A 24,499-nucleotide genomic window follows, 5' to 3' on the forward strand; every position below is an offset into this window, starting at 1 on the left:
TAAATGTTTCTTAAATATATTTAGTATAGAAGCCTCAACTGCTTCCCTGGGCAGAGAATTCCACAGAGTCACCATTCTCTGGGGGGAAAACTTTCTCCACATCTGTGTCCTAAATCATCTTCCCTGAATCTTGAGGCAATGTCCCCTAGTTCTAGTCTCACCTACTAATGGAAACAACTTTCCTACTTCTATCTTATCTATCCCTTTCAAAATTTTGTATGTTTCTATAAGATCCCCTCTCATCCTTCTGAACTCCAGAGAGTATAGTCCCAGGCGACTCAATCTCTCCTCATAGGTTAACCCCTTCATCCCTGGAATCAACCTGCCTCCAAAGCCAGTATATCCTTCCTCAAGTATAGAGACCAGAACTGCACACAATACTCCAGATGCAGCCTCACCTATACCCTGTATAGTTGCAGCATGACCTCCCTGCTCTTGAATTCAATTCCTCTAGCAAAGAAGGCCAACATTCCGTTTGCCTTCTTAATAACCTGTTGTACCTGCATGCCAACTTTTTGCCATTCATGAACAAGCACTCCCAAGTCCCTCTGCACAACAGTATTCTGCGATCTTTCACCATTTAAATAATAATCTGCTCTTCTATTATTGTTTCCAAAATGGATGATCTTGCATTTACCAACGTTGTATTCCATCTACCAGACCTTGGCACACTCATTTAACCTATGTATATACCTCTGCAGACTCTCCACATGCTCTCTACAATTTGCTTTTCCACTCAGTTTAATGTCATTAACAAATTTTGCTACGCTACACTGTCCCCTCTTCCAAATCATCAATGTAAATGGTAAACAGCTGCGGGCCCAGCACTGACCCCTGCGGCACCCCACTCACCACAGACTGCCAACCGGAGAAATACCCATTTATACCAACTCTCTTCCTCTGTCCCCATGCATCCGTATCTTATTTATGTCTCTTATGTGGCACCTTATTGAACTCCTTCTGGAAATCCAAGTATACGACATCCACCTGTTCCCCTCTATCCACTGCACTCATTATGACCTCAAAGAACTCCAGTAAGTTTGTCAAACAGGACCTGCCCTTTCTGAATCCATGTTGCATCTGTTTAATGGAATCGCTCCTTTCTAAATGTTTCGCTATTTCCTCCTTAATGACAGCTTCCAGCATTTTCCTGACTACAGACATTAAGCTAACTGGCCTATAGTTGCCCGTCTTTTACCTACATCCTTTTTTTTAAAAAGTGACATGACATTTGCTGTCTTCCAATCCACTGGGAGTTGCCCAGAGTCTAGATAGTTTTGGTAAATGATTATCAACACACCTACTATAACCTCCGCCAATTCCCTCAGCACCCTGGGATGCATCCCATCATAACCAGGAGACTTGTCTATCTTAAGGCCCTCTAGTTTGCTCATCACTATCTCTTTAGTGATAGTGATTTTATCGAGGTCCTCGCTTCCTATAATAAATGCAATGTTAGCATTCATTGCAAAAGGACCAGGATATAAAAGCAAGGATGTAATGCTGAGGCTTTAAAAGGCATTGGTCAGACTGCACTTGGATTATTGTTAGCAGTTTTGGGCTCCGGATTTAAGAAAGGATGTGGTGGCGTTGAAGAGGGTTTAGAGGAGGTTCATGAGAATGATTCTGGGAGTGAAAGTTTTACTGTATGAGGACTGTTTGATGGCTCTGGGCCTGTACTCATTGGAGTTCAAAAGAATGAGGTGGCCTATCGAATATTGAAAGGCCTAGATAGAATGGATGTGGAGAGGATGTTTCTAATAGTGGGAGTGTCTAGGACCAGAGAATACAAGATATCCCTTTAGAATGATGATGAGGAGTAATTTCATGAACCAAAGTATGGTGAATTTGTAGAATTTATTGCCACAGACTGCTGTGGAGGTGAAGTCATTAGGTATATTTGAAGCAGAGTATGATGGGGTCTTGATCAGTAAGAGCAAAAAGGGTTATGGGGAGAAGGCAGGAAAGTGAGGTTGAGAGGGAAAAATGGGGGAGTTTGGAGGATAAGAATTTGACCACAGAAGAGCAATAATGAGGCAGAGTTACAAAGTGAACCTACAGAGTTAGTCACATGATGAAGATGATTGCTACTAGAAGGTGTGGTGGTCACTGGTTTGACTACTACATTTAAGACAAGCTTGGATAAGTACATGGATGGGAGGGGTATGGAGGGCTATGGTCCAGTGTGGGTCAATGGAACTAGGCAGAATAGTTGTTCAGCATGAACTAGATCGGCTGAAAGGCCTATTTCTGCATTGTAGTGCTCTATGACTGATGTCCTTGAATTGGATTGAGTACTGGAAAGTGGATGTGACTCCATTCAGCACGTTATCTCCATTTGCCTTCCAACGGTAATGGGGTAGACAGCAGTATAATGAAATACTGCATCTAAAATTTTAATGCTGGGGAGTAAATTCTATGAATTGAACACTCTTTGTGTTCATTCTTGCTGCATTAATTATTGGACGACCACCAATGCTCAAAGGTCCAATCAAAGAGCAAGTTGGCCTTTGGCAACCCTTGACTAGCTCCTCAGAAATTCTTACTCTGATTAAGAGAAGCGCCAAAGACCAGATGCTATAAATGATTCACGATGCTCTTATCATTAGCTCAGGATCGCTCCCTTGTATACTAATGCCTCTCTCATCTTCTTTCGGTTCCCACGGCAGATGGCAAGAGTAGCTTCAAGGTTGTTGCGATCAGGTTCCTACATTAATGCATGAATGTTTGCTGTGTGGTGGTGTTTAATGGATTAATGAGTGCCAGTTACAACTTGGAGTTTGGTTTATAAGTCACCAGACTGCTTCAGCCACCTGACTGGTTTGGTCTTTATTCAACAAATCCCCCGCGGACAGCCAGGCAAAGATTTGCAACAGAGGGAGAAGTACAGCTCACTTTCGAGGTTGGCTCAACGGGGTTAAATGCTCCAGGACTCAGGACTTCTGAAAGTCAAGAATGAGTTTCCCGGATTTTAAACCCCTCTAATGTGATGTTATGTGCTGTACTCCTGTTGTCACATTTGGGAATAAGCTTTTTTGAGTTCCTGTGACCAATTATCTTTTTCTGGAATGGGATGTCCTTGGCTGAAGATCTCTGGTGTGCTGGCTCTGCCCTTCTGCCCCTGATGATGTTGGTCTCACCCTGAAACAGTTGTGTGTTGTAGAAGTCTCTTGTGTGTGGATTAAGTGTTGGAACAGCAGTTTGGATTAGCTGGAGGGTGAAGGGGAGTCTTTCTGGAAAATGTACACGCGCAGCGGAGTGGACAGTGATGTGTATCAAAAAGACGAGGGAAAATGGGCACTGCTACGTAATGTCAACCAAGTGTTCAAATACCAGCACACATTGCTTCCAGTAAGTACAGTGTGTCCATGGGGACAAAAGTTCTCCAATAATGTCCGTTGTATTTCACAGCTTGTTTTGTGTCTTGTTGCCTAGTTAGATGAAGCAAAACTATGGTCCCTCCTGTCTGATGGTAAGGGGTCAAGTAGATTGTGGGAAGGTAGGGAAAAGAACCTTGGCTACCTTCAGGCAGGAAGTACCATAGCATTGGGGCAAGGATATTTAGAATGAGAAGCAGCTTCTTCCCCCAGGCTGTGAGACTACTGAACTCCCTACTAACATCCAAGCTTATGAAGCACCAGTAGCACTATACTGTTAACTTTTTAACTTGTGAAATAAGTACACCTTGTGCTAAACGTCAGGCTTCTGGAATATAGTTTATTATTTGTTAATTAATGTTACTTTATGTGTTGTGTTGTGCTGGTAGTCCAGAGGAACATTGTTTCATTTGATGGTATGAATGTATACAGTTTTCAGACAATGAACTTGAGTGAAAGAGGATTGTAAGCTCAGCCCTTTGAACAACACAAGACCAAGCTCTTCAGCCCACAATGTCTGTGTTGAGCATGATGCTGAATTAAGCTAAACATCTTTTGCCTGTAAATATTCTATATCAAAGTTCAAAATAAATTTATTAAATGTGACCATATACAACTTTCAGATTCATTTTCTTGTGGGCATACTCAATAAATCTGTAGAAGAATAGCTATATGAAAGAACCCGCAAGTTGGGTGTTCAGCCAGACTGCAGAAGAAGACAAACTGCAAATACAACAAGAAAAATGATAATAAGTAATAAATATCAAGGACATAATGTATATCGTCCATCTGAAAGCTTCTGAAATGGTGCAATCATACCTGCTTCCACCACCGTCTCTGGTTGCCCGTTCCAGGTACTCTCCATGTTGAGTGTGGAAAAGAATCATGCTCTGCCTATCACCCTTTAAGTCTTTTCCTTCTCGTCTTAAATACAAGTCCAGTGTTTAACATTTCCACCCTAAGGGGGAAAAGATTCTGACTGTCCACCCCTTCCTTTCTTATGACTCTCATCATCTTATCAGCCTTTGAGTCCTCTTTTGACCTCTGCTCCAAAGAAAGTAATCCAAATATGTCCAACCTCTCCTTACAGCTCATGCCCTCTAATGCAGGAACCCTGGTGAACCTCTTCTGTATCCATTCAAAAGCTTCCATAACATACAGGAGCAGAATTGGGCCATTTGGTCCATTGAGTCTGCTCTGCCCTTTCATCATGGCAGATCCGTTTCCTTTTCAGTCTCAATCTCCTCCCTTCACACCCTGACTAACAGGAATCTATCACCATAAATATACCCAGTGACTTGGCTTCCACAGTTGCTTGTGACAACAAATTCTACAGGTTCATCACTCTCTGGCTAATGAAATAATTTCAATTCGAAATAAATGTCCCTCCATTCTGAGGCTGTGCCCTCTGGTCCAAGCGTCCCCCACCATAGAAAACATCCTGTCCATCATCACTTATAACCGTATAACAATTACAGCATGGAAACAGGCCATCTCAGCCCTTCTAGTCCATTCCAAACGCTTACTCTCACCTGGTTCCACCGACCTGCACTCAGCCCATAACCCTTCATTCCTTCCCTGTCCATATACATATCCAATTTTTTTTTTAATGACAATAACGAACCTGCCTCTACCACTTCTACGGGAAGCTCATTCCACAGAGCTACCACTCTTTGAGTAAAGAAGTTCCCCCTCGTGTTACCCTTAAACTTTTGCCCCCAACTCTCAACTCATGTCCTCTTGTTTGAATCTCCCCTACTCTCACTGGAAAAAGCCTATCCATATCAGTTCTATCTATCCCCCTCATAATTTTAAATACCTCTATCAAGTCCCCCCTCAACCTTCTACGCTCCAAAGAAGACCTAACTTGTTCAACCTTTCTCTGTAACTTCGGTGCTGAAACCCAGGTAACATTCTAGTAACTCTCCTCTGTACTCTCTGTATTTTGTTGACATTTTTCCTATAATTTGGTGACCAGAACTGTACACAATACTCCAAATTTGGCCTCACCGTTGCCTCGTACAATTTTAACATTACATCCCAACTCCTATACTCAATGCTCTGATTTATAAAGGCCAGCATACCAAAAGCTTTCTTCACCACCCTATCCACATGAGATTCCACCTTCAGGGAACTATGCACCATTATTTCTCGATCACTCTGTTCTACTGCATTCCTCAATGCCCTACCATTTACCATGTATATTCTATTTTGATTAGTCCTGCCAAAATGTAGCACCTCACACTTACCAGCATTAAACTCCATCTGCCATCATTCAGCCCACTCTTCTAACTGGCCTAAATCTCTCTGCAAGCTTTGAAAACCTACTTCATTATCCACAACACCACCTATCTTAGTATCATCTGCAAACTTACTAATCCAATTTACCACCCCATCATCCAGATCATTAATGTATATGACAAACAACATTGGACCCAGTAGAGATCCCTGAGGCACACCACTAGTCACCGATCCACCACTACTCTCTGGCATCTCCCATCCAGCCACTGTTGAATCCATTTTACTACTTCAATACTAATACCTAAAAATTGAACCTTCCTAACTTACCTTCTGTAAGGAACCTTGTCAAAGGCCTTACTGAAGTCCATATAGACAACATTCACTGCTTTACCCTCGCCAACTTTCCTAGTAACCTCTTCAAGAAATTCAATAAGATTTGTCAAACGTGACCTTCCACGCACTTCATTGAGGGCTTTCAACATATGATATGTTTCAATGAGCTTTCCCTCTTTCTTCTGAATTCCAGTGAGTATAGGCCCATATGGTCCTATCAGTCCTCATATGGTAACACTTAGATACCTGAAATCATTCTCGTGAACCTCCTCTGAATCCTCTCCAATATCAGCACGTCCTTTCTTGGATAAGAGGCTTCCCCATACCTTTTACAGGCACAACATTGCATCCTTGCTTTTATATTCTGGACCTCTTGAAATGAACGTTAAGATTGCACTTGCTTTCCGCCCCACCGACACAACCTGCAAATTAATCTTCAGGGGATCCTACATCCTTCCTGTAATGTGTCTGTTTAGTATTCAAATGAGACCTAACCAAAGTTTTATCCAGCTGCTACTTAGGATGAAGAACCTATTTCCATGCTCTTTGCATCTGTATCATGACTCCCTTACTCTTGTATACCATGTCCTGACCCATGAAAGCAAATATGCCATGTGTTGCCTTTACCACACTAACTACAAATACAAGGTTGGTTAGAAAGGTGTATTATGTACTAGCCTCTGATAATTGGGAGATTGCGTTCAAGACCTGTAAGGTACTGTTGCAACTCTATGAAATTCTAGTTAGACCGCACTTGGATTATTGTGTTCATTTCTGGTCACCTAATTATGGGAAGGATGTAGAGATGGTGCAGAGATTTACCAGACCACTGCCTGGATTCAAGGGCATATCTCATGAGGAAAGGTTGAGTGGTCTAGGGTTTTTTTTTCCTCCTCTGAAGTGGTCACAGAAAGATCTTGGGTTGAAATGCCGACTGTTTATTGGACTCCATGGATACTGTCTGACCTGCTGAGTTCCTCCAGCATCTTGTGCACATTACATAAGGAGCAAAGAGTTGGAACTGAAGAGACACAATTTAAAAAATTGAAGTTTTTAAAGATTCACTTTATTTGTCATGTGTACATGGCAACATAGTGTTTTGTGTCAAATCGAATCAGCAAGTATTTTGCTGGGTCTCCTGCAAGTGTCACCACACTTCTGGCACCAACATAGTGAGTTGTGGGCACACTAACACTTAGCTGTAGGTCTTTAGAAAGAGGGAAGAAACCAGAGCACCCGGTGGAAATCCATGCAGTCACTGGGGTAAGGTAGAAGATCCCTGTGGAGGGCGGCAGGGACTGAACTCCGGAGCATTGCACTAACAGCTATGGATCCTGGAATATGAAGTAACGAATAAGCTGGAGGAAATCAGTGGGCTGAGTAGTACCTATGCAGGAGAGGAATTGTCACCATTTCAGATTGAAACCCAATACCAGGGCTGAGGAGGGAGATGGTCAGTACAAAGGGGAGAGGGGGAGTGGTGAGATGAGCCAGAGGTGATTAGTGGACTGAAGAGGTGTGAGACATGATGGTGAGTTTGAGTCTGGTAGAATTGGGAGATAGAGGCAGGTGGGATAGCTGGAGGCAGAGAGCAAGAAGAGACTCGGATGGAGTGACTTGGGTAGGTATTGATAAGGTTGGAGACAGCTACTGGAGGATGGTCAGCAGGAACAGAAAGAGCTACCAGTACTGAACTCTAAGTGATAATTAGAACCATTAGGGGAGAGTCTGCAAGTCTGTTGGAGTTATCTACTGTATATGATGCTCCCCAAGCAGCCTCTGCATCAGTGAGTCCCAATGCAGATTGAAGAACCACTCAAAATACCACAAACATGGGGTTTCCTAATGACCACCAAATTTAATGCTGCTTCTCATTCCTATTCTACCCCTTCTACAGTCCTAATGAAGCCACTCTTGGGTTGGAGAGGCAACACCTCATATTTCATCTGGGTAGCCTCAAACTTGATATCATGATGATCAATTTCTCTAACTTTGAGAAAAACTTCTCCCCCATCCCCTTTCTCTCATTCCATTCTACATTCTTGCTCCACTTTTATCTCTTCTTTCCCTCTAGTCCCCCTCTTCCTTCCCTTTGTCCCATGGTCCACTCTCCTTTGCTATAAGATTCCCTTAGCCCTTTGCCTTTTCCACCTATTACCTTGCAGCTTCTTGTGCCATTGCCCCTCCCAACTTTCCCCCCCGACCCACCTTCCCCCCCTCACCTGTTCTCACCTATCACCTGCTAACTTGTACATTTCTCCCCTCCCCCCAACTTATTCTGGCTTCTTCTCCCTTCTTTTCCAGTCGTAATGAAGGGTTGCAGCCTTGTTTATTCCTCTTCAAAGATGCTGCCCAACCTGTTGAGTTCTTCCAGCATTTTGAGGGGGTTGCTCTGGATTTCTAGCATCTGTTTAGGTTCAAGATTGAAGATGGGTTAATGTCATGTGTAAAAACAAGTGCAAAGGAAAGCAAAATAATTGTTGCTCCAGATCTGATACAGCACAAATAAAATGTATTAAGATAAAAAGTACAATAATATAAATTTATAAGATAGCTTGTATACATTGTATGTCCATAGAGTGACACTAGGCACAGGAGTGTCTGTACATAAGGTGACTCTGACAGGAAATGATAAAGTAGTGGTGGCTGGGTGTGGTGGTAGGGTGTGTTAGTGAGTGGAGGTGTTGATCAGCCTTACTGCTTGGGGAAGATAACTTTTTGAGCCTGGTTGTCCTGGTGTGGATGCTACATAGCCTCCTCCCTGATGTGAGTGGAACAAACAGCCCATGAGCTGGTTGGGCGGGAACTTTCATACCTTTTTCCTGTGTCTGTGTGATGGAGGGTAGGCTGGTGTTCCTAATCTGTCAGGCAGTTTTGGCTAGCAGTTTTAGAGCCTACATAACTCGCATTGATAGGAGGAGTATGGAGGGCAATGGACCAGGTGTGGGTTGATGGGACTAGGCAGAATAACAGTTTAGCACCAACTTGATGGGCTGAAGGGCCTGTTTCTGAGATCTGTTCTATGGCTCTGTAATATGACCACAATGAACAGCTTTAATTTCTCTTGTATACAAGTTTGCAAGTCATTGTTCATTTTAAAAGCTAAAACTTTAATCATATGAGAGGACACCCACACGTGGGAAAAGATCATCTTACATTACCTACAGTACTCTATTTAATTGCTTGTGTTTGTCATAAGCTGAAGGGTTGGTATAGATGCTGTATGAAAAAAAAATTAGAGTTGATGGAAGCAAATGTAAGAGTTAATGTAACATGTTCAACATACACTCAGTGACCACTGTATTAGGTACACCTCGTTATTACAAGTATCTAATCAGCCAATCATGTGGCAGCAACACAATGCATAAAAGCATGCAGACATAGTCAAGAGGTTCAGAGCAAACATCAGAATGGGGAAGAAATGTGATCTAAGTAACTCTGGTCGTGGCAGATTTTCACACATGGCAGTCAGTTTACAGAGAAAGGTCCCAAAAAAAATCCAGTGTGCAGCAGTTCTGTGGGTGAAAACGCCTTGTTAATGAGAGGTCCGAGGAGAATGGTCAGACTGGGTACTAGCTGACAGTAACTCAAATAACCACATGTTACAACAGTGGTGCGCAGAAGAGCATCTCTGAAAGCTCAACGTGCAGAACCTTGAAGTGGGTGGGCTGCAGCAGCAGAGGACCATGAGCATACGCTCAGTGTCCACTTTATTAGGTACAAAGATACATAAAGATAAAGTGGCCACTGAGCGCGTGTCTAGTACAGGCAGAAGAGGATCAATTTCACCCTACACTGTTTTGAAACTAAAGACAATTAATTTAATTGCGCCTATTTCTACTCCACGTTGCTGGTTGCACCACTCTCGGCTGTGTCAGGTAACCCAAGCCAGGCTGTTTAGAATTCCCTTTAATATGAGATTTGTATTTAAAATTCTGTAGCTGGAGTGTTCCATATGCATTTCGTTACAGAAGAGGTTCACCGGGATGCTGCCTGGATGAGAGAGCGTGAGCTAAGTTCAAAGTAAACTTATTATCAAAGTGCGTACATCTCACCATATCCAACCCTTTTCTTGTGGTTAATCAGAGTAAATAGACGAAACACAAAATAGAAGGCCATGCCCAAAAAGACAATGTGCAGGAAAAAACCGTGCAAATACAAAAAGAAGGATGAAAAAAATAATAAATAAGGATGTAATAAATATTGAGAACATGAGATGAAGGGTCCTTGAAGGTGAGTCAATAGGGGAGTTGTGGGAACATTTCAATGATGGGTCAGCTGAAGTTCAGCGAAATTATCCCTTCTGGTTCAAGAGTCTGATGGTTGAACGATAATAGCTGTTCCTGAACCTGCTGGTGCGAGTCCTGAGGCAACTGTATCACATTCCTATTGGCAGCAGCAAGAAGTGAGCATGGCCTGAATGGTATGGGTTCTCAGTGATGGACGCTGCTTTTTTTTTTGCTACAGAATCAAGGATAGTTCTATAGTTTAATATCAGAGAATGTTTAGAACAGTGCTGTCAGAGATGACGGCAGAGCAGAGACAGCTGAAGTTTCTGGGAACAGTTCACATGGTGCAGGATAGATATGTCCCACAGAGGAAGTTGTTTTCAAACAGCAGGGCTAGGCAACCGTGGCTGACAAGGGAAATTAAGGACTGCATAAAACCCAAAGAAAGGGTATATAAGGTAGCAAAGTGAGGGGGAAGTTGGATTATTGGGAAGCTTTTAAAATCCAACAAAAGGTAACTAAGAAAGCTATAAGAGGAGAAAAGATGAAATATGAGGGCAAACGCCAATGATATAAAGCAGGATGCCAAAAGTATTTTTTCAGTTATATGAAGAGTAAAATAAATGTGAGAGTTGATATTGGACCACTGGAAAATGGTGCTGGCGAGGTAGTAAAGGGGGGGGGGGGGAACAAAGAAATGGCAGATGAACTTAGTGAGTGCTTTGAATTTGTCTTCAGTATGGAAGACACTAGCTGTGTGCCAGAGGTCTGTGAGTCTTGGGGAGCAGGAGCGAGTGCCATTGCTATTACAAAGGAAAAAGTGCTGGGCAAACTGAAAGGTCTTAAGGTGGATAAGTTACCGGAACCAGATAGGCTACATCCCAGAGTCCTGAGAGAGATTGCTGAAAAGATAACGGATGCATTGGTCATGATCTATCAAGAATTACTTGATTCTGGTATGGTTCTGGAGGTCTATAAGATTGCAAATGTCACTCCACTCTTTAAGAAGGGATGAAGGCAAAAGAAAGGAAATTGTAGGCCAGATAGCCTAACCTCAGTGGTTGGGACATTGCCGGGAGTCTATTATTAAGGATGAGGTTTCAGGGTACTTGGAGACTAATGATAAAATAAGTCAGTCAGTATGGTTTCTATAAAGGGAAATATTGCCTGACAAATCTGTTAAAAGTTCTTCAAAGAAGTAGCAAATAGGGTAGACAAAGGAGAGGCAGTAGATGTCATTTACTTGGATTGTCAGAAGGCATTTGATCAGGTGTCACATATGAGGCTACTTAACAAGATAAAAATTCCTTGGTGTTACAGGGAAGATACTGGCATGGATAGAGGAATGGTTGACAGGCAGGAGGCAGGGAGTGACAATTAAAGGGGGCCTTTCCTGGTTGGCTGCCAGTGACTCATGGTGTTCTTCAGGGGTCAGTATTGGGACTGCTACTTTCACATTGTTTGTCAATGATTTAAATAATGGAATTGATGGATTTGAGGCAAAGTTTGTGGATGATGTGAAGATAAGTGGAGGGGTAGGTAGTGATGAGGAAGCAATGTAATAGTAGCAGGACTTGGACAAATTGTACGAATGGGTAAAAAAGTGGCAGATGGAATACAGTGTTGGGAAATGTATGATAATGCATTTTGGTAAAAGGAGCAATAATGCGGAATTTTATCTAAATGGGAGAGAAGGTTCAAACATCAGAGGTTCAGAGGGACTTGGGAGTCCTCGTGCAAGACTCCCAGAAGGTTAATCTACAGGTTGACTCTTTGGTAAAGAAGGCAAATGCAATGTTGGCATTTATTTCAAGGGGAATAGAATATAAAAGCAAGGGGATAATGTTGAGGCTTAAAAGACACTAGTCAGGCTGCACTTGGAGTATTGTCAAGTTTTGGGCCACATATCTCAGAAAGGATATGTTGTCATTGGAGAAAGTCCAGAGGAGGTTCATGCAGATGATTCAGGCAATGAAGAGGTTAACATATGAGAAGTGTTTGGCAGCTTTGGCTCGGTAGCAGTTGGTGTCCTGAAGTTTAATAGAAATTTGATAATAAGACAATGATCTGGAAGATTAGAGTAAATCAACATCTGAATGGTTTAGAAAGAAAATTTGTGTTTTGGATCAGCTGAGTCAATGACTGATCTTAATCCTGCAGAAAAGTTGTGGAAGAACCTGAAGCAAGCAGTTCATGCAAGGAAGTTGACCAACATCCAGAGTTGAAGCAGTTTTGTAAGGAGGAATGGCCTAAAAATCCTCCAAGCTGATGTGCAGGTCTGATCAACAGTTACCGGAAATGTTTGGTTGAAGTTATTGCTGCATAAAGGTGGGGGGGGGGGGGTCACACCAGTTACTGAAAGCAAAGGTTCACATAATTTTCCAACAATTACATATAATATTGGATCATTTTTCTCCATCAATAAATGAACAAGTATAATTTTTTGTTATTTATTTATTTGGGTTCTCTTTATCTAGTTTTAGGACATGTGAAGATCTGATCATATTTTAGGTCATTTATGCAAAAATGGAGAAATTCTACAGGGTTCACACTCTTCTGCACTGTACTGTAATAGGTAATTATATCAAAATTTAAGCAAGCGTAAGAAAAGTTAACTGTGGGGAAAAATAACAATTTTGTGCTCTAATCCAGCAATGGGTAGGAAAGGTTTAGCTGGGTATTGGCCAAATACAAGTAAATAGGCCTAGCTCAGTTAGGGAATTTGGTCAGCATGGGTGAGTACTGCGAAACTCAAACTCTGACTCGGTTATTGCCCCCACCCTTTGTTCTCCTTTTGCCTCCTTCCCTCATCCTGCTTTTCTCTGCAACCAAAAATGTTTCATTTCTCAGTCTTCAGTCTGATGAAAGGTAGTTGACCTGAAACGCCAACTCTGTTTCTTCTCCCTACAGATGCTGCCTGACCTGCTGAGTGTTCCCAGCATGTTTGTGTTTGCTTCAGATTTTCAGCATCTGCAGTACTTTAATTTGCGAATCCCTGAGATGCTCTGACTTATCTGTCCACAGGGGGATTATGTCTGGTTGGATTTGAAGACCGGCCGTGAGTTTGAAGTTCCAATTGGAGCAGTGGTGAAGTTATGCGACTCCGGACAAATTCAGGTTGTGGATGACGAAGGGAATGTAAGTATTCTTAAATCTCTGTTCCTTGAACATAAATTGGATAAATTATTATGGTTTTTCTTTTGATTGGCCTTTCTGTGAGATGAATAGAGGCAAATTTGCAGATCCTTTTGGGAATATTTTAATATCAATGAATCTGCAGTGTCTTAGACTAGAATCAGTTCTATTATCACAGATGTGCAATGAAATTTGTTGTTTTGTGGCAGCTGTACAGTGCAATACATAAAATTACTATAAGTTACAAGAAATAGTTGGTCGTTATCCATTCTGATTGACCAGAGCCAGGACTCTCACTGCCCAGATGAATAAATAGTGCAAAGAGAGGAATAGTGAGGTAGTGCTGATGGACCGTTCAGAAATCTGATGCCAGAGTTTTTCCTGAAATTGTGTGTATTCAGATTCCTGTACCACTTTCCTGATGGTAAGAGAGAAGACATGCCATGAGTGGTGGCAATGACTGAGTCGCCGTTTCAGTTGGAGAGTTCGAGGGGATCTGGTCAGCCAGAATGGATAACTGTCAACTTGTACTGAGGACTCTCAAGGTTTACTCATCTCTGTGATAAACTGGGGCTGTGGCCTACTCCGGCTGGAGTGATGCCTGGCTTTCGTGGCTTTTGTAAAACTTCAGTTCCGAATGCTATTTGCTTACTTGTATTGTTTTTTGCTTTTTTCTCTCTCTCTCTGTACATTCAGTGTTCGACTGTTTTCTCTGTTTTGGGTTCTTTTGGGTTTCTTTGTTTTGCGTCTGCCATAAAGGAGATGAATCTCAAGGTTGTACAATGTATACATACTTTGATAAATGTACTTTGAACTTTAGTCTTGTCCCAGACAGTTCATCAGACTTGGGATCAGAATTAGGCCATTTCGCTTATCAAATCTGCTCCAACATTCAATCATAGCTGATTTTCTTTTTCCTGACCCCATTCTCCTGCTGTCTCCCATAACACTAAACCCTCCTACTAATCAGGAACCTATCAATCTCTGCCTTTTGTTGCAAAGTAGTTCTATCTTAGCAAAACTTGGACATTTAGTCTCTTCATTCACTTTTCTAGGAGCACTGGATCTCACCTCAGAATGCCACCAATATTAAGCCCATGCATCCGACATCCGTCCATGGAGTGGAAGACATGATCCGACTGGGAGACCTAAATGAAGCAGGAATTCTACGTAACCTCCTCATCCGTTACCGAGACCGCTTGATCTATGTGAGTGTAGTCCATTTTGGGTGGCATCTATGGTTGAGGCACGCGAGAAAGGCAATGCTGTTTAACATGACAGATTTTCCCTATTTTTCTCTCCGCAGACGCTGCCTAACCTGCTGTGTATTTCCACCCTTTGTTTGTATATTTGAATTTCAATCCCTGTTTTGTGTTCAGGGCTTCCTTGATTGTGCCAGTATCTTCACTACTATGCAAGTCCCAGGTGGACACTCAAGAATACCACTCTTGGTTTCTCTCTCCCCTTTAACCTGTTTGGCATGGGTTGCCCCAAAAAAAAGCCAAAGTATAAAGCCAACATAGATCTCTGGATCATTGAGGCACGCAAGCCTCCAAAACACGATAGAGTTGTCATCCTCTTGGAAGCTGGACTCAATAGCAAAAGTCTTTAAAATCAGCCCCTCTCTCCACAGATGCTCTCAGACCTGCTAATTATTTCCAGCATTTTTTTTTCTGCTTTCTGCATTTTTTTTGTTATTTTTAGCAATGATTTTGTATTGAAATATTAATTTGGGAATTTGGATTACTTTGTGCAGTTCTTGCAGCTTTTAAAATGAGTTGCTTAAAGTGCTCATGATCTAACAGCACTTCACACTCTTCACTGAGAGGTGTGATTAGATATCAAAAATAACTGAAATCCAGACTGTGATTTTCACGAGTCTCCTATGCTCCTGGTCCCAGTGCCTTTCCTACCAGGGTGGTTGTAAGAAGCTGGTGTCTGGAAAGACACAAGGAGATCTCCATTTAATATGTTGTTCTTCTATATGGTGTCCCAGTTCAAGATGTGATCTCTTGTATTGCTTCCCATGTGCACAGTCTCCTCTGTTTCTATTTGTTGCCCCACTTCATGGACATTACTGTCCATGCTAGCATTTATTGTTTATCCTTCATTGCCTCAATGGAAACGGTTAGTAGCTTGAAGTCATTAAGAACCAGACTTTGGTAAGTGAGGCCATTTTTATCCCCCTTTTTGAAGATACATTTTCACACCAATCCAGCAGTCATCTTATTACCTTCATAGAATGATGAAAGGTCTTGGCCTGAAATGTCGACTGTTTATTCCTCACTCTGCTTTTTAACTTTAAGACTGCAGTAACAGGTTTCTAATTTTGTTTTTGAATAGTTGGAATCACAGCTGCAAGTCCTGTAACTTGCCCCCTGGGCCCCTGTGCATTCTGTTACACCAGTGGCTGTGCACGATAATTGTGATGTACTCTAAGATTCAAGATTGTTTAATGTTATTTCCCATACACAAGCGTAAAGGAGAATGAAATAATTTACTCTGACTCTGATGCAGCCCAAGAAGTACAATAAGATAAAGAACACAATAATAATAGTAATAAACAGCAAGTATAAATACTTAAGATAGTTTGTATATTTGGATTAGTTGTACGTCCATAAAGTGAGATTGGTGAGCTGGTGTGTACATGTACCTTGAGTACTCGGCCTGAGATTTTCTTTCTGGCCTGGCTGCCTTATTATGATTGACTCACTGCTAAGTCCTTCTCGCGTCTGCTGCTGTTACAGACAGCAGATACTCATCTGGGAGGGGAGGTTGTTGTGGCCGGTGTTGTGTTCCATGCCTGGAAGCATGCATAAGTTGCTTAGACCATCAGGGAGACATGACTGGTACAGACAAAGCTGTTTTTCCCCTTGCGTGGTCAGTAACGCCTTGGTGCTCAGCCAGTGTTCCTGAAAGTTCTGTGCGTGGGCAGTCTCTGTTGCCTTGGTGCCTAAGATGAGTTATCTCCTGACTGCTCTGAGAACTGTCCTGAATGCTTTTAGACCCCATGAGAGAATTGAATGTTGCTATATAAATACAAGAGTTCTCCTTCTCTCTTCCCCCCCCCACCCCCGAACACTGTGTCCTTTCCTGATGATCTTCCCCCCTCCTTTGGCTTTTTAATGCATTGCTTCCTCTCCCCCAACAGACAAACTGTGGCAGTCGGGTAAGTGCAGTGCATGGCTGTTCGTGGCTGAAGGCAGCCGTAGTTACACTGTCAAAGCCTTCCGCACCATTAACTCCACACATCCATGTTTCAAAGGCTGCACTCTGCATGGCTAACCATCAGCATTGGTGTTTCTGATCTCATTAGGGGTGCCAAGTCATCCATAAGCACTGGCATTCTCCAAGTCACCATTTCATGGCTCTGCATAGCTGAATTCAGTCGGTGGTGGGTGTCCTTACCTCTCCCATCTCGTGCTACTGGGGTTCGAAGAGTTAAAATGAAGCTTAATAAACTATTATGATCATTTAACGTTTCTCCATGGCCCTTCAGCAACTGGCTTTTATTTTGGTTTTTGGAGGGGTGTGGCTTGTATGCCTTGTATGTTCAAAGGATATTCATAAACTGAAAAGGGTAGAAGAATATATGGATGATAAAAGATTGAATTTCTTCTCTAGAAAAGGGAAAGTGTGCCCATGAATTGGGAGCAGGGAGGACCACCTAGGAGAACAGATCTAGAGGTCATAGGTTAAAGGTGAAAAGTGAAATGGTTAAGGGAAACCTGAGGGGGAATGTCTTCACTCAGAGGGTGGTGAGAGTGTGGAATAATAAGCTGCCTGTGGGAATGATGGATGTGGGATTATTTCAACATTTAAGATAAATTTGTATAAATAAGTATGTGCTTGGAGAGCAAGGTGAGGTTTGATAGGACTAGGCAGGTTAACAATCCAGCATGAAATAGATGGGCTGAAGGGTCTGTTTCTATGACTAAGGTGATGACCGAGGAAGCAGGGGAAGAGTGGGGGGGGGGGGAGGGCACTAACCGGATGGAGGCCTTTGTTGTGAATGCCATTTACAAGTGCAGCATTTATCTGCTCAGATGGAAAAAATGAGACTCAATCCAAATTACAACCAGTTTCACCCCCACCAGAGGCTTGAGTTGTAGAACAGAAATATGCTCCTCAACCCATCCAGCCCACACTGAAAATCAGCCAACCATTTTACACGGAATCTGTTCTTCTGACTGTCTTCAGCTTCCCACCCTCCCTGCACCCCCCACCCGCCAGACTTTACCTTTCACTGGCGGCTCAGAAGCAGTTTACGGTGACCAATTAACCCACATGTCATTGGGATGTGGGAGGAGTCAGGAGTTCTCGAGGGAAAACCCTCACCATCAGGTTTCACATTCAAGTTTGTTATCATGGGCATTGATACCCAAGGTATAAACATCATGACAATCAGTGTTTTTGGAGAGGCATCACTGTAGAACACTAATACAAGTTAACAAACTTAAAGTAAATGACATAAATTTGAGTTTATTGACTATGCACAAGCACATTCATGCACAGGTGTAATGAAACACCTTGCATTACAGGCACATAGCATCATATAAGCAGGGCTCACAAGAAAAAATAATAAATTTAAAAAAAAAAGTTTGAAGTACATAAGTGTCACCATATACAATCCTGAGATTCATTTTCTTGTGGACATACTTGCTAAATCTACAGAATAATAACCATAGCAGAATCAATAAAAGACTGCCCATATAGGAATTCAAACAGGAAATAAACTGCGAATAGAAAAGAAGAAACAATAATAAATAAATCAGCAATAATATCGAGAACATGAGATGAAGAGTGCTTGCAAGTGAGTCAATAAGTCATGGAAACATCTTGCTGATGGGGCTGTGAAGATGAGTGAAGTTACCTCCTTTGGTTCAAGACACTGATGGTTGAGAGCTAGTAACTTTTCCTGAACCTGGCGGTGAGGATCCTGAGGCTCCTGTTCCTTCCTGATGGCAGCAGTGAGAAGGGAACATGGCCTGGGTGGTGGGGATGGGGGGGGGGGGGGGGGGGAGGTTTCCTAATGCTGGATGCTACTTTCCTGCGACAGTGCTCAGTGGTAGGGACAGCTCTACCCATGATGGACAAGGCCATATCCCTTACTTGTAGTAGGATTTTCTGTCCAAAGGCATTGGTGTTTCCATACATGCCTCCACAATCTATAGAAGTTTGTCAAAGGTTTAGATGTCATGACAAATCTGCGCGAGCTCCTAAGGAAGTAGGAGGCGCTGCAGTGCTTCCTTTGTAATTGCACTTCTCAGAAATAAGGTTGCTGACCCTCCCCAACTCAGCTCTTAATAAGGAAGGACACAAGCAGAACAAATAACAACAACGTTTATTAGAGTGCAAAGTGATGAAAATGGTTATAGTGTAGCTAAACTGTTGTGATTCGGATTGCGCTGGTTAGTTATGTCCACACAACAAAATAAACAGGGATTGATGTAAGTTGAGGGAAATGTGGTCCGAGGTAGAGTTGGGGATTTTCAAATCAGCTTAAGAACCTGATGGTAGTGGGGAAGAAGGTGTTGTTGAACCTTGAGGTTTGGGTCTTCAGGCTCCTGTAATTCCTGCCTGATGGCAGAATTGAGAAGAGGTGCTGTCTTCCTGAGACATCACCTCTTGTTCACGTCCTCGATGGTGTGGAGAGCTAAACCTGTGATGGAACTTGCTGAGTCCGCCATCCTCTATAGCCTCTTGCAATCCTGTGCATTGGGGTTTCTATACCAGGCTATGATGCAGACAGTCAGAGTGGTTTCCATTGTGCATCTGTAGAAGTTTTCCAGTCTTCAATCTCATGCTGAATCTCCTTGGACTTCTAAGAAAGTAGAAACAGGCTGCCTTCATGGTTGAATAAATGTACACATGCAAACTCCATGAAGAAACTGAGGTTGTCAAGTCTTCATTCAGGGGCTGGTGTGAGCGTGGGATGAGCTGTCAGTGGAAGTGGTGGATGGGGGCTTGTTTGCTGCATTTAAGAGAAGTCTGGATAAGGACTTGGATGGGAGGGGTACAGATGGATATCGTCCAGATGTGCATTGATGGAACGAGGCAGAACAAGTTCAACGTTAGCTATATGGTCTGAAAGGCCTGTTTCTGTGTTATAATGGTCTATGACACAGAGTCCAAAGTTCTGTTGCCTCTTGCATTAGACACGGAGCGGAATTAGGCCATTTGATCAATTGGATCTTCTCTGTCATTCCATCATGGCTGATTTATTATCCCTTTCAATCCCATTCTCCTGCCTTCTCCCTGTAGCCTTTGACAATCTTACTACTCAAGGACCTATCAATCTCTACTTTAAATATACCCTATGACTTGACCTCCACAACCATCTGTAGCAATGCATCCCACAGATTCACCATGATCTGGCGAAAGAAATTTCTCCTCATCCCTGTTCTAAAGGGGTGTCCTCTTCTGAAACTGTACCCTCTGGTCCTAGACTCCCTCACTATAGGACAGATCCTCTCCTCATCCACTCTTTATCTTGGCTTTACAATATGTTATAGACTTGAATGCAATCCCATCTTCAGAACAACATCTGAGTGTTTCCCTGCTGATGTAGTATGGGGAGTTTGCAGCGGGACCTGTTATCGGAGTGGTGTATCTCTGCAGGAGGAGTGAGGGTTGCAGAGTTTAGAGGTCCGCTGGTAATGGGCTCAATGTGACTGTTTCAGACGTACACTGGCTCCATCCTGGTGGCGGTGAATCCCTATCAACTGCTGCCGATCTACACGGCCGAGCAAATCCGCTACTACACCAACAGGAAGATCGGGGAGATGCCGCCTCATATCTTCGCAATTGCTGATAACTGTTACTTCAACATGCAACGGAACGGCAAGGACCAGTGCTGTATCATAAGGTGAGTCAGCGACCACTACTCAGTAGCCTCATGATGACCTTCTTTGAGTGTTATCAATCATAAAGTGGCTAATAAACAGTCCTAGAACCCACCTGCACGACCCTAACACTGGGAAAACATATGGGCAATGGTATTAGTTTATTATTATCACACATACCAAGGTATAGTGATAAGCTTGTCTTGAGTACTCTTCATACAGATCATATCATTACATGCATTGAGCTAGAATAAGGTAAAACAATAACAGTGCTCAGGTAGTGGGGTGGAGATGCATCTCTACCAAAGAAGGTGTATGGTGCTCCTTCTCTCAACTAACCTGCAGGTCACCCTTGGGCAAGGTGTAGCACCTGCTTGGCTCCCCCATGAGGATCGCGTGAAGCCATGGGAGCAGGTGGTGGATGGTCGTATGAGCAGCAGGGGCATATCACAAGTCTTGGTTATGCAACCACCGACACCAGCAAGACAATCTCTGAAGAGTGTTGCAAATGGCTGACGTCATCTATCTTGTAAAGACACTGTCCAGGAGGCGATGGCAAACCAATTCCATAGGAAAAGTTTGCCAAGAACGATCAGGGTCTTGATTGCCCACATCAGGAAGCTATGGAGAGGGTGCAGAGGAGATTTACCAGGATGTTGCCTGGTTTGGAGAACAAGTCATATGAAGCAAGGTTAGCAGAGCTGGGACTTTTCTCTTTGGAGCGTAGAAGAATGAGAGGGGACTCAATAGAGGTCTACAAGATTATGAGAGGCATAGATAGGGTGGACAGTCAGTACCTGTTTCCCGGGGCACCAATAGCAAACACCAGAGTACATATGTACAAAATTAAGGGAGGGAAGTTTAGGGGAGACGTCATGGTTAAGTTTTTTTACACAGAGGGTTGTGAGTGTCTGGAATGACTTGCCAGGGATGGTGGTGGAGGCTAAAACATTAGGGGTATTTAAGAGTCTCTTGAACGGGCACATGGATGAAAGAAAAATGGAGGGTTTTTGGGTAGTGTGGGTTTGGTACTTTTTTAAGGATTATATGAGTCGGCACAACATGGAGGGCTGAAGGGCCTGTACTGTGCTGTAGTGTTTTATGGTCATACGACATGGCACATAATGATGCTGAATAACAATGCAGAATAAAGCGTAAAAGCTACAAAGAAAGTGAATGCAGGTAAACGATGAAGTGCAAGATCATAATGGGGTAGATTGTGAGGCCAAGAGTCTGTCTTACTGTACAAGTCTGTTCAAGAGTCTGATAGAGGTTGTCCTTGAGCCTGGTGTTCTGTGCGCTCAGGTTTCTGTGACTTCTGCCCGCTGGGAGAGGGGAGAAGTGGGAATGTCTGGGGTGGGAGGTGTCTTTGAGAAACATAGAAACAAAGAAAACCTATAGCACAATACAGGCCCTTCAGCCCACAAAGCTGTGCCAAACATGTCCCTACCTTAGAAATTGCCTTGGGTAGCCAAACATTCTTGTATAAGATAGACTCTTGACCCATCGGTCTACGGTACCTTGTTATCTGCCTGCCCTGCATTTTCTCTGTAACAGACAGACATACTTTATTGATCCCGAGGGAAATTTGGTTTCGTTACAGTCGCACCAACCAAGAATAGTGAAGAAATATAGCAATATAAAACCATAAATAATTAAATAATAATAAGTTAATCATGCCAAGTGGAAATAAGTCCAGGACCAGCCTATTGGCTCAGGGTCTCTGACACTCCGAGGGAGGAGTTGTGAAGTTTGATGGCCACAGGTGGGAATGACGCTCAGTGTTACATCTCAGTGGAATGAGTCTCTGGCTGAATGTACTCCTATGCCTAACCAGTACATTACGGAGTGGATGGGAGACATTGTCCAAGATGGCATGCAACTTAGACAGCATCCTCTTTTCAGACAACTGTAACACATAGTTCTTCATTCTGTTACTGTTTTCCCTTCTAATGTCTCACTGCACCATTATAATGAATTGATCTGTACAGGTGGCATGCAAAATGAAGTTTTCCAATGTACCCTAGTACATGTGACAATATTAAACAAATTTACCAGCCATTTAATAAGTGAATGAAAATTTGGTTATTGTGTTCCTAATCTTTGCTAAATTGGAATTAGTTTAATAATGTCATGTGTACAGTGGAAAGCTTGTCTTGCATTCTCTTCATACTGATCAGACCATTAGTGGATTGAGGTAGGACAAGGTAAAGCAATAACAGAATGCAGAATAAAACAACCACAGAAAAAGTGCAGTACCTTTAGACAATAATGTGCAAATCATAATGAGGCAGACTGGAGCTGAGAGTCCATGTTATCCTAGACAATCATTCAATAGTCATGCAACAGAGAGATAGAAGCTGTCCTTGATCCTGGTGGTAGGTGCTCTCAGGCTTTTGTATCTTCTGCCCAAGGGGGAAGGGAAAATGTCAAGGGTGGGTAGAGTCTTTGATTATGTTGACTGCTCTATTGGTATGATGAAAGTTTGAATGTAATAGCAATTGAACTTTACCTGAAATGATAAACTTCTTCCTTTCTTTTATTCCATGGTCCATTCTCCTCTCCTATCAGATTCCTCCTCATTCAGCCCTTCACCTTTTCCACCTATCACCTCCCAGTTTCTTACTTCATCCCCCCTCCTAGCCCACCTGGCTTCTCCTATCTCCTTCTGGATTGTCCTTCTTCCCCCCCCCCCCCCCACCCTCCTCCTTATTCTGGCATTTCCCCTCTTCCTTTCCGGTCCTGATGAACAGTTTTGGCCAGAAACATTTCCATAGATGCTACCTGTTCTGCTGAATTTCTCTGGCATTTTGTGTGTGTTGCTCTGGATTTCCAACATTTGCAGAATCTCTTGTGCTGATGAATTTTAACCTTTGTTTGGGATTCCTAGTGGAGAGTCTGGTGCTGGGAAAACGGAGAGCACAAAGCTGATACTACAGTTCCTGGCAGCGATCAGCGGCCAGCATTCGTGGATCGAGCAGCAAGTCCTTGAAGCAAATCCCATTCTGGAAGGTTTGTTGGTGTAACCTTGATATTGAAACACTGCCATGTCCATTGAAAACAGAGGTACCAATTCAGAGCTGGGCATAGAGAGAATAAGAGTTTACACAACATTCACATAATGCTAGAGGAATCCAGCAGGCCAGGCAGCATCTATGGAAAACACTAAGCAGTTGATGTTAGTGCTGAGTCCCTTCATCAGGACTGGAAAGGAAGAGGAATAGTCAGGTCTAGGCCCAAAATGTTTACTGTTTACTCTTTTCCACTGATGCTGAGCTCCTCCAGTGTTCTTCATACGTTGCTTTGGATTTCTAGCATCTGCAGGTTTTCTTGTATTTTTGATTTGCACAACATGTCACTTAAAGATTAACTGTTAGCTTTAGTTGTCACGTGTACATAGAAATACACAGTGAAATGCATCATATTGCATTAATGACCATGCTGTTCAAGGATGTACTGGGAGCACCCCATAAGTGTCACCCTACTTCCAATGCCAACAAGGCTTGCCCACAACTCGCCAACCCTAACCAGCACATCTTTGGAATGTGGGGGTGGGGGGGGGGGAACTGTAGCACTCAAAGGAAACCCAAGCGGTCACGGGAAGCGTGCAGTGTCCTTGCAGACAGCGGCAGGAATTGAACCCTGATCTTACAGCTGGCATGGTACAGCGTTATGCCAACCTCTTTGCTACTGTGCTTGATTCTAGTGTCGTGACCTAACTGCTCTGCCCTCATCCTCTGCCCACAGCCTTTGGGAATGCTAAAACTATCAGGAATGATAACTCCAGTCGTTTTGGGAAATATATCGACATCCATTTTAACAAGCGAGGGGCCATCGAGGGAGCCAAGATAGAACAATATCTACTGGAGAAGTCTCGTGTTTGTCGTCAGGTATGGTGGGTGAGGAATTAAATGGGTCACGGGGGCAAAGGTGACCTGGGTGAAAGAATTGCAATGAATTCAACACCACTTCCATTGCAGTGGATGCTTCCTCATTGTTTCACCTGTATTTTATTTAGAGATGCGACAAGACTTTCTGGCCCAACAAGCCCGCACGGTCCAATCATTTACTTTTTATTTAAAGATATGGCAAGTTAATAGCCCCACCCACAGCCCGATTTAGACCCATGTGACCAATCAACTTAATAACCTGTACGTTTCTGGAATGTGGGAGGAAACCAGAACACCTGGAGAAAACCTGACAGTCATGAGCAGAACATACAAATTCCTTACAGACAGTGGCAGGAACTGAACTTTGGCCCTTTGAGCTGTAATAGCAATTATACTAACGGTCACACTACTGTACATACCATTTGAGCTATCTGACCCTTCATGTCCTA

The 24,499-nt window shown here is 43.0% G+C and overlaps 1 protein-coding gene across 1 annotated transcript in view; it reads left to right on the top strand.

Annotated features, from left to right (window-relative positions):
• The first annotated feature begins 2,801 nt into the window (after positions 1–2,801).
• myo7aa (myosin VIIAa) overlaps positions 2,802–24,499 on the top strand; it is a 188,356-nt gene continuing 166,658 nt past the window's right edge. The window contains exons 1-7 of the mRNA XM_059963729.1: positions 2,802–3,351; positions 13,205–13,318; positions 14,371–14,523; positions 16,467–16,484; positions 19,999–20,183; positions 23,051–23,172; positions 23,908–24,050. Coding sequence (XP_059819712.1) covers positions 3,241–3,351; positions 13,205–13,318; positions 14,371–14,523; positions 16,467–16,484; positions 19,999–20,183; positions 23,051–23,172; positions 23,908–24,050 — 846 coding nt within the window. The 5' untranslated portion in view covers positions 2,802–3,240. The remainder of the gene's footprint in view (positions 3,352–13,204; positions 13,319–14,370; positions 14,524–16,466; positions 16,485–19,998; positions 20,184–23,050; positions 23,173–23,907; positions 24,051–24,499) is intronic.

This window comes from Hypanus sabinus, chromosome 3 (assembly GCF_030144855.1).
Source record: "Hypanus sabinus isolate sHypSab1 chromosome 3, sHypSab1.hap1, whole genome shotgun sequence".
NCBI classification, from domain to species: domain Eukaryota; kingdom Metazoa; phylum Chordata; class Chondrichthyes; order Myliobatiformes; family Dasyatidae; genus Hypanus; species Hypanus sabinus.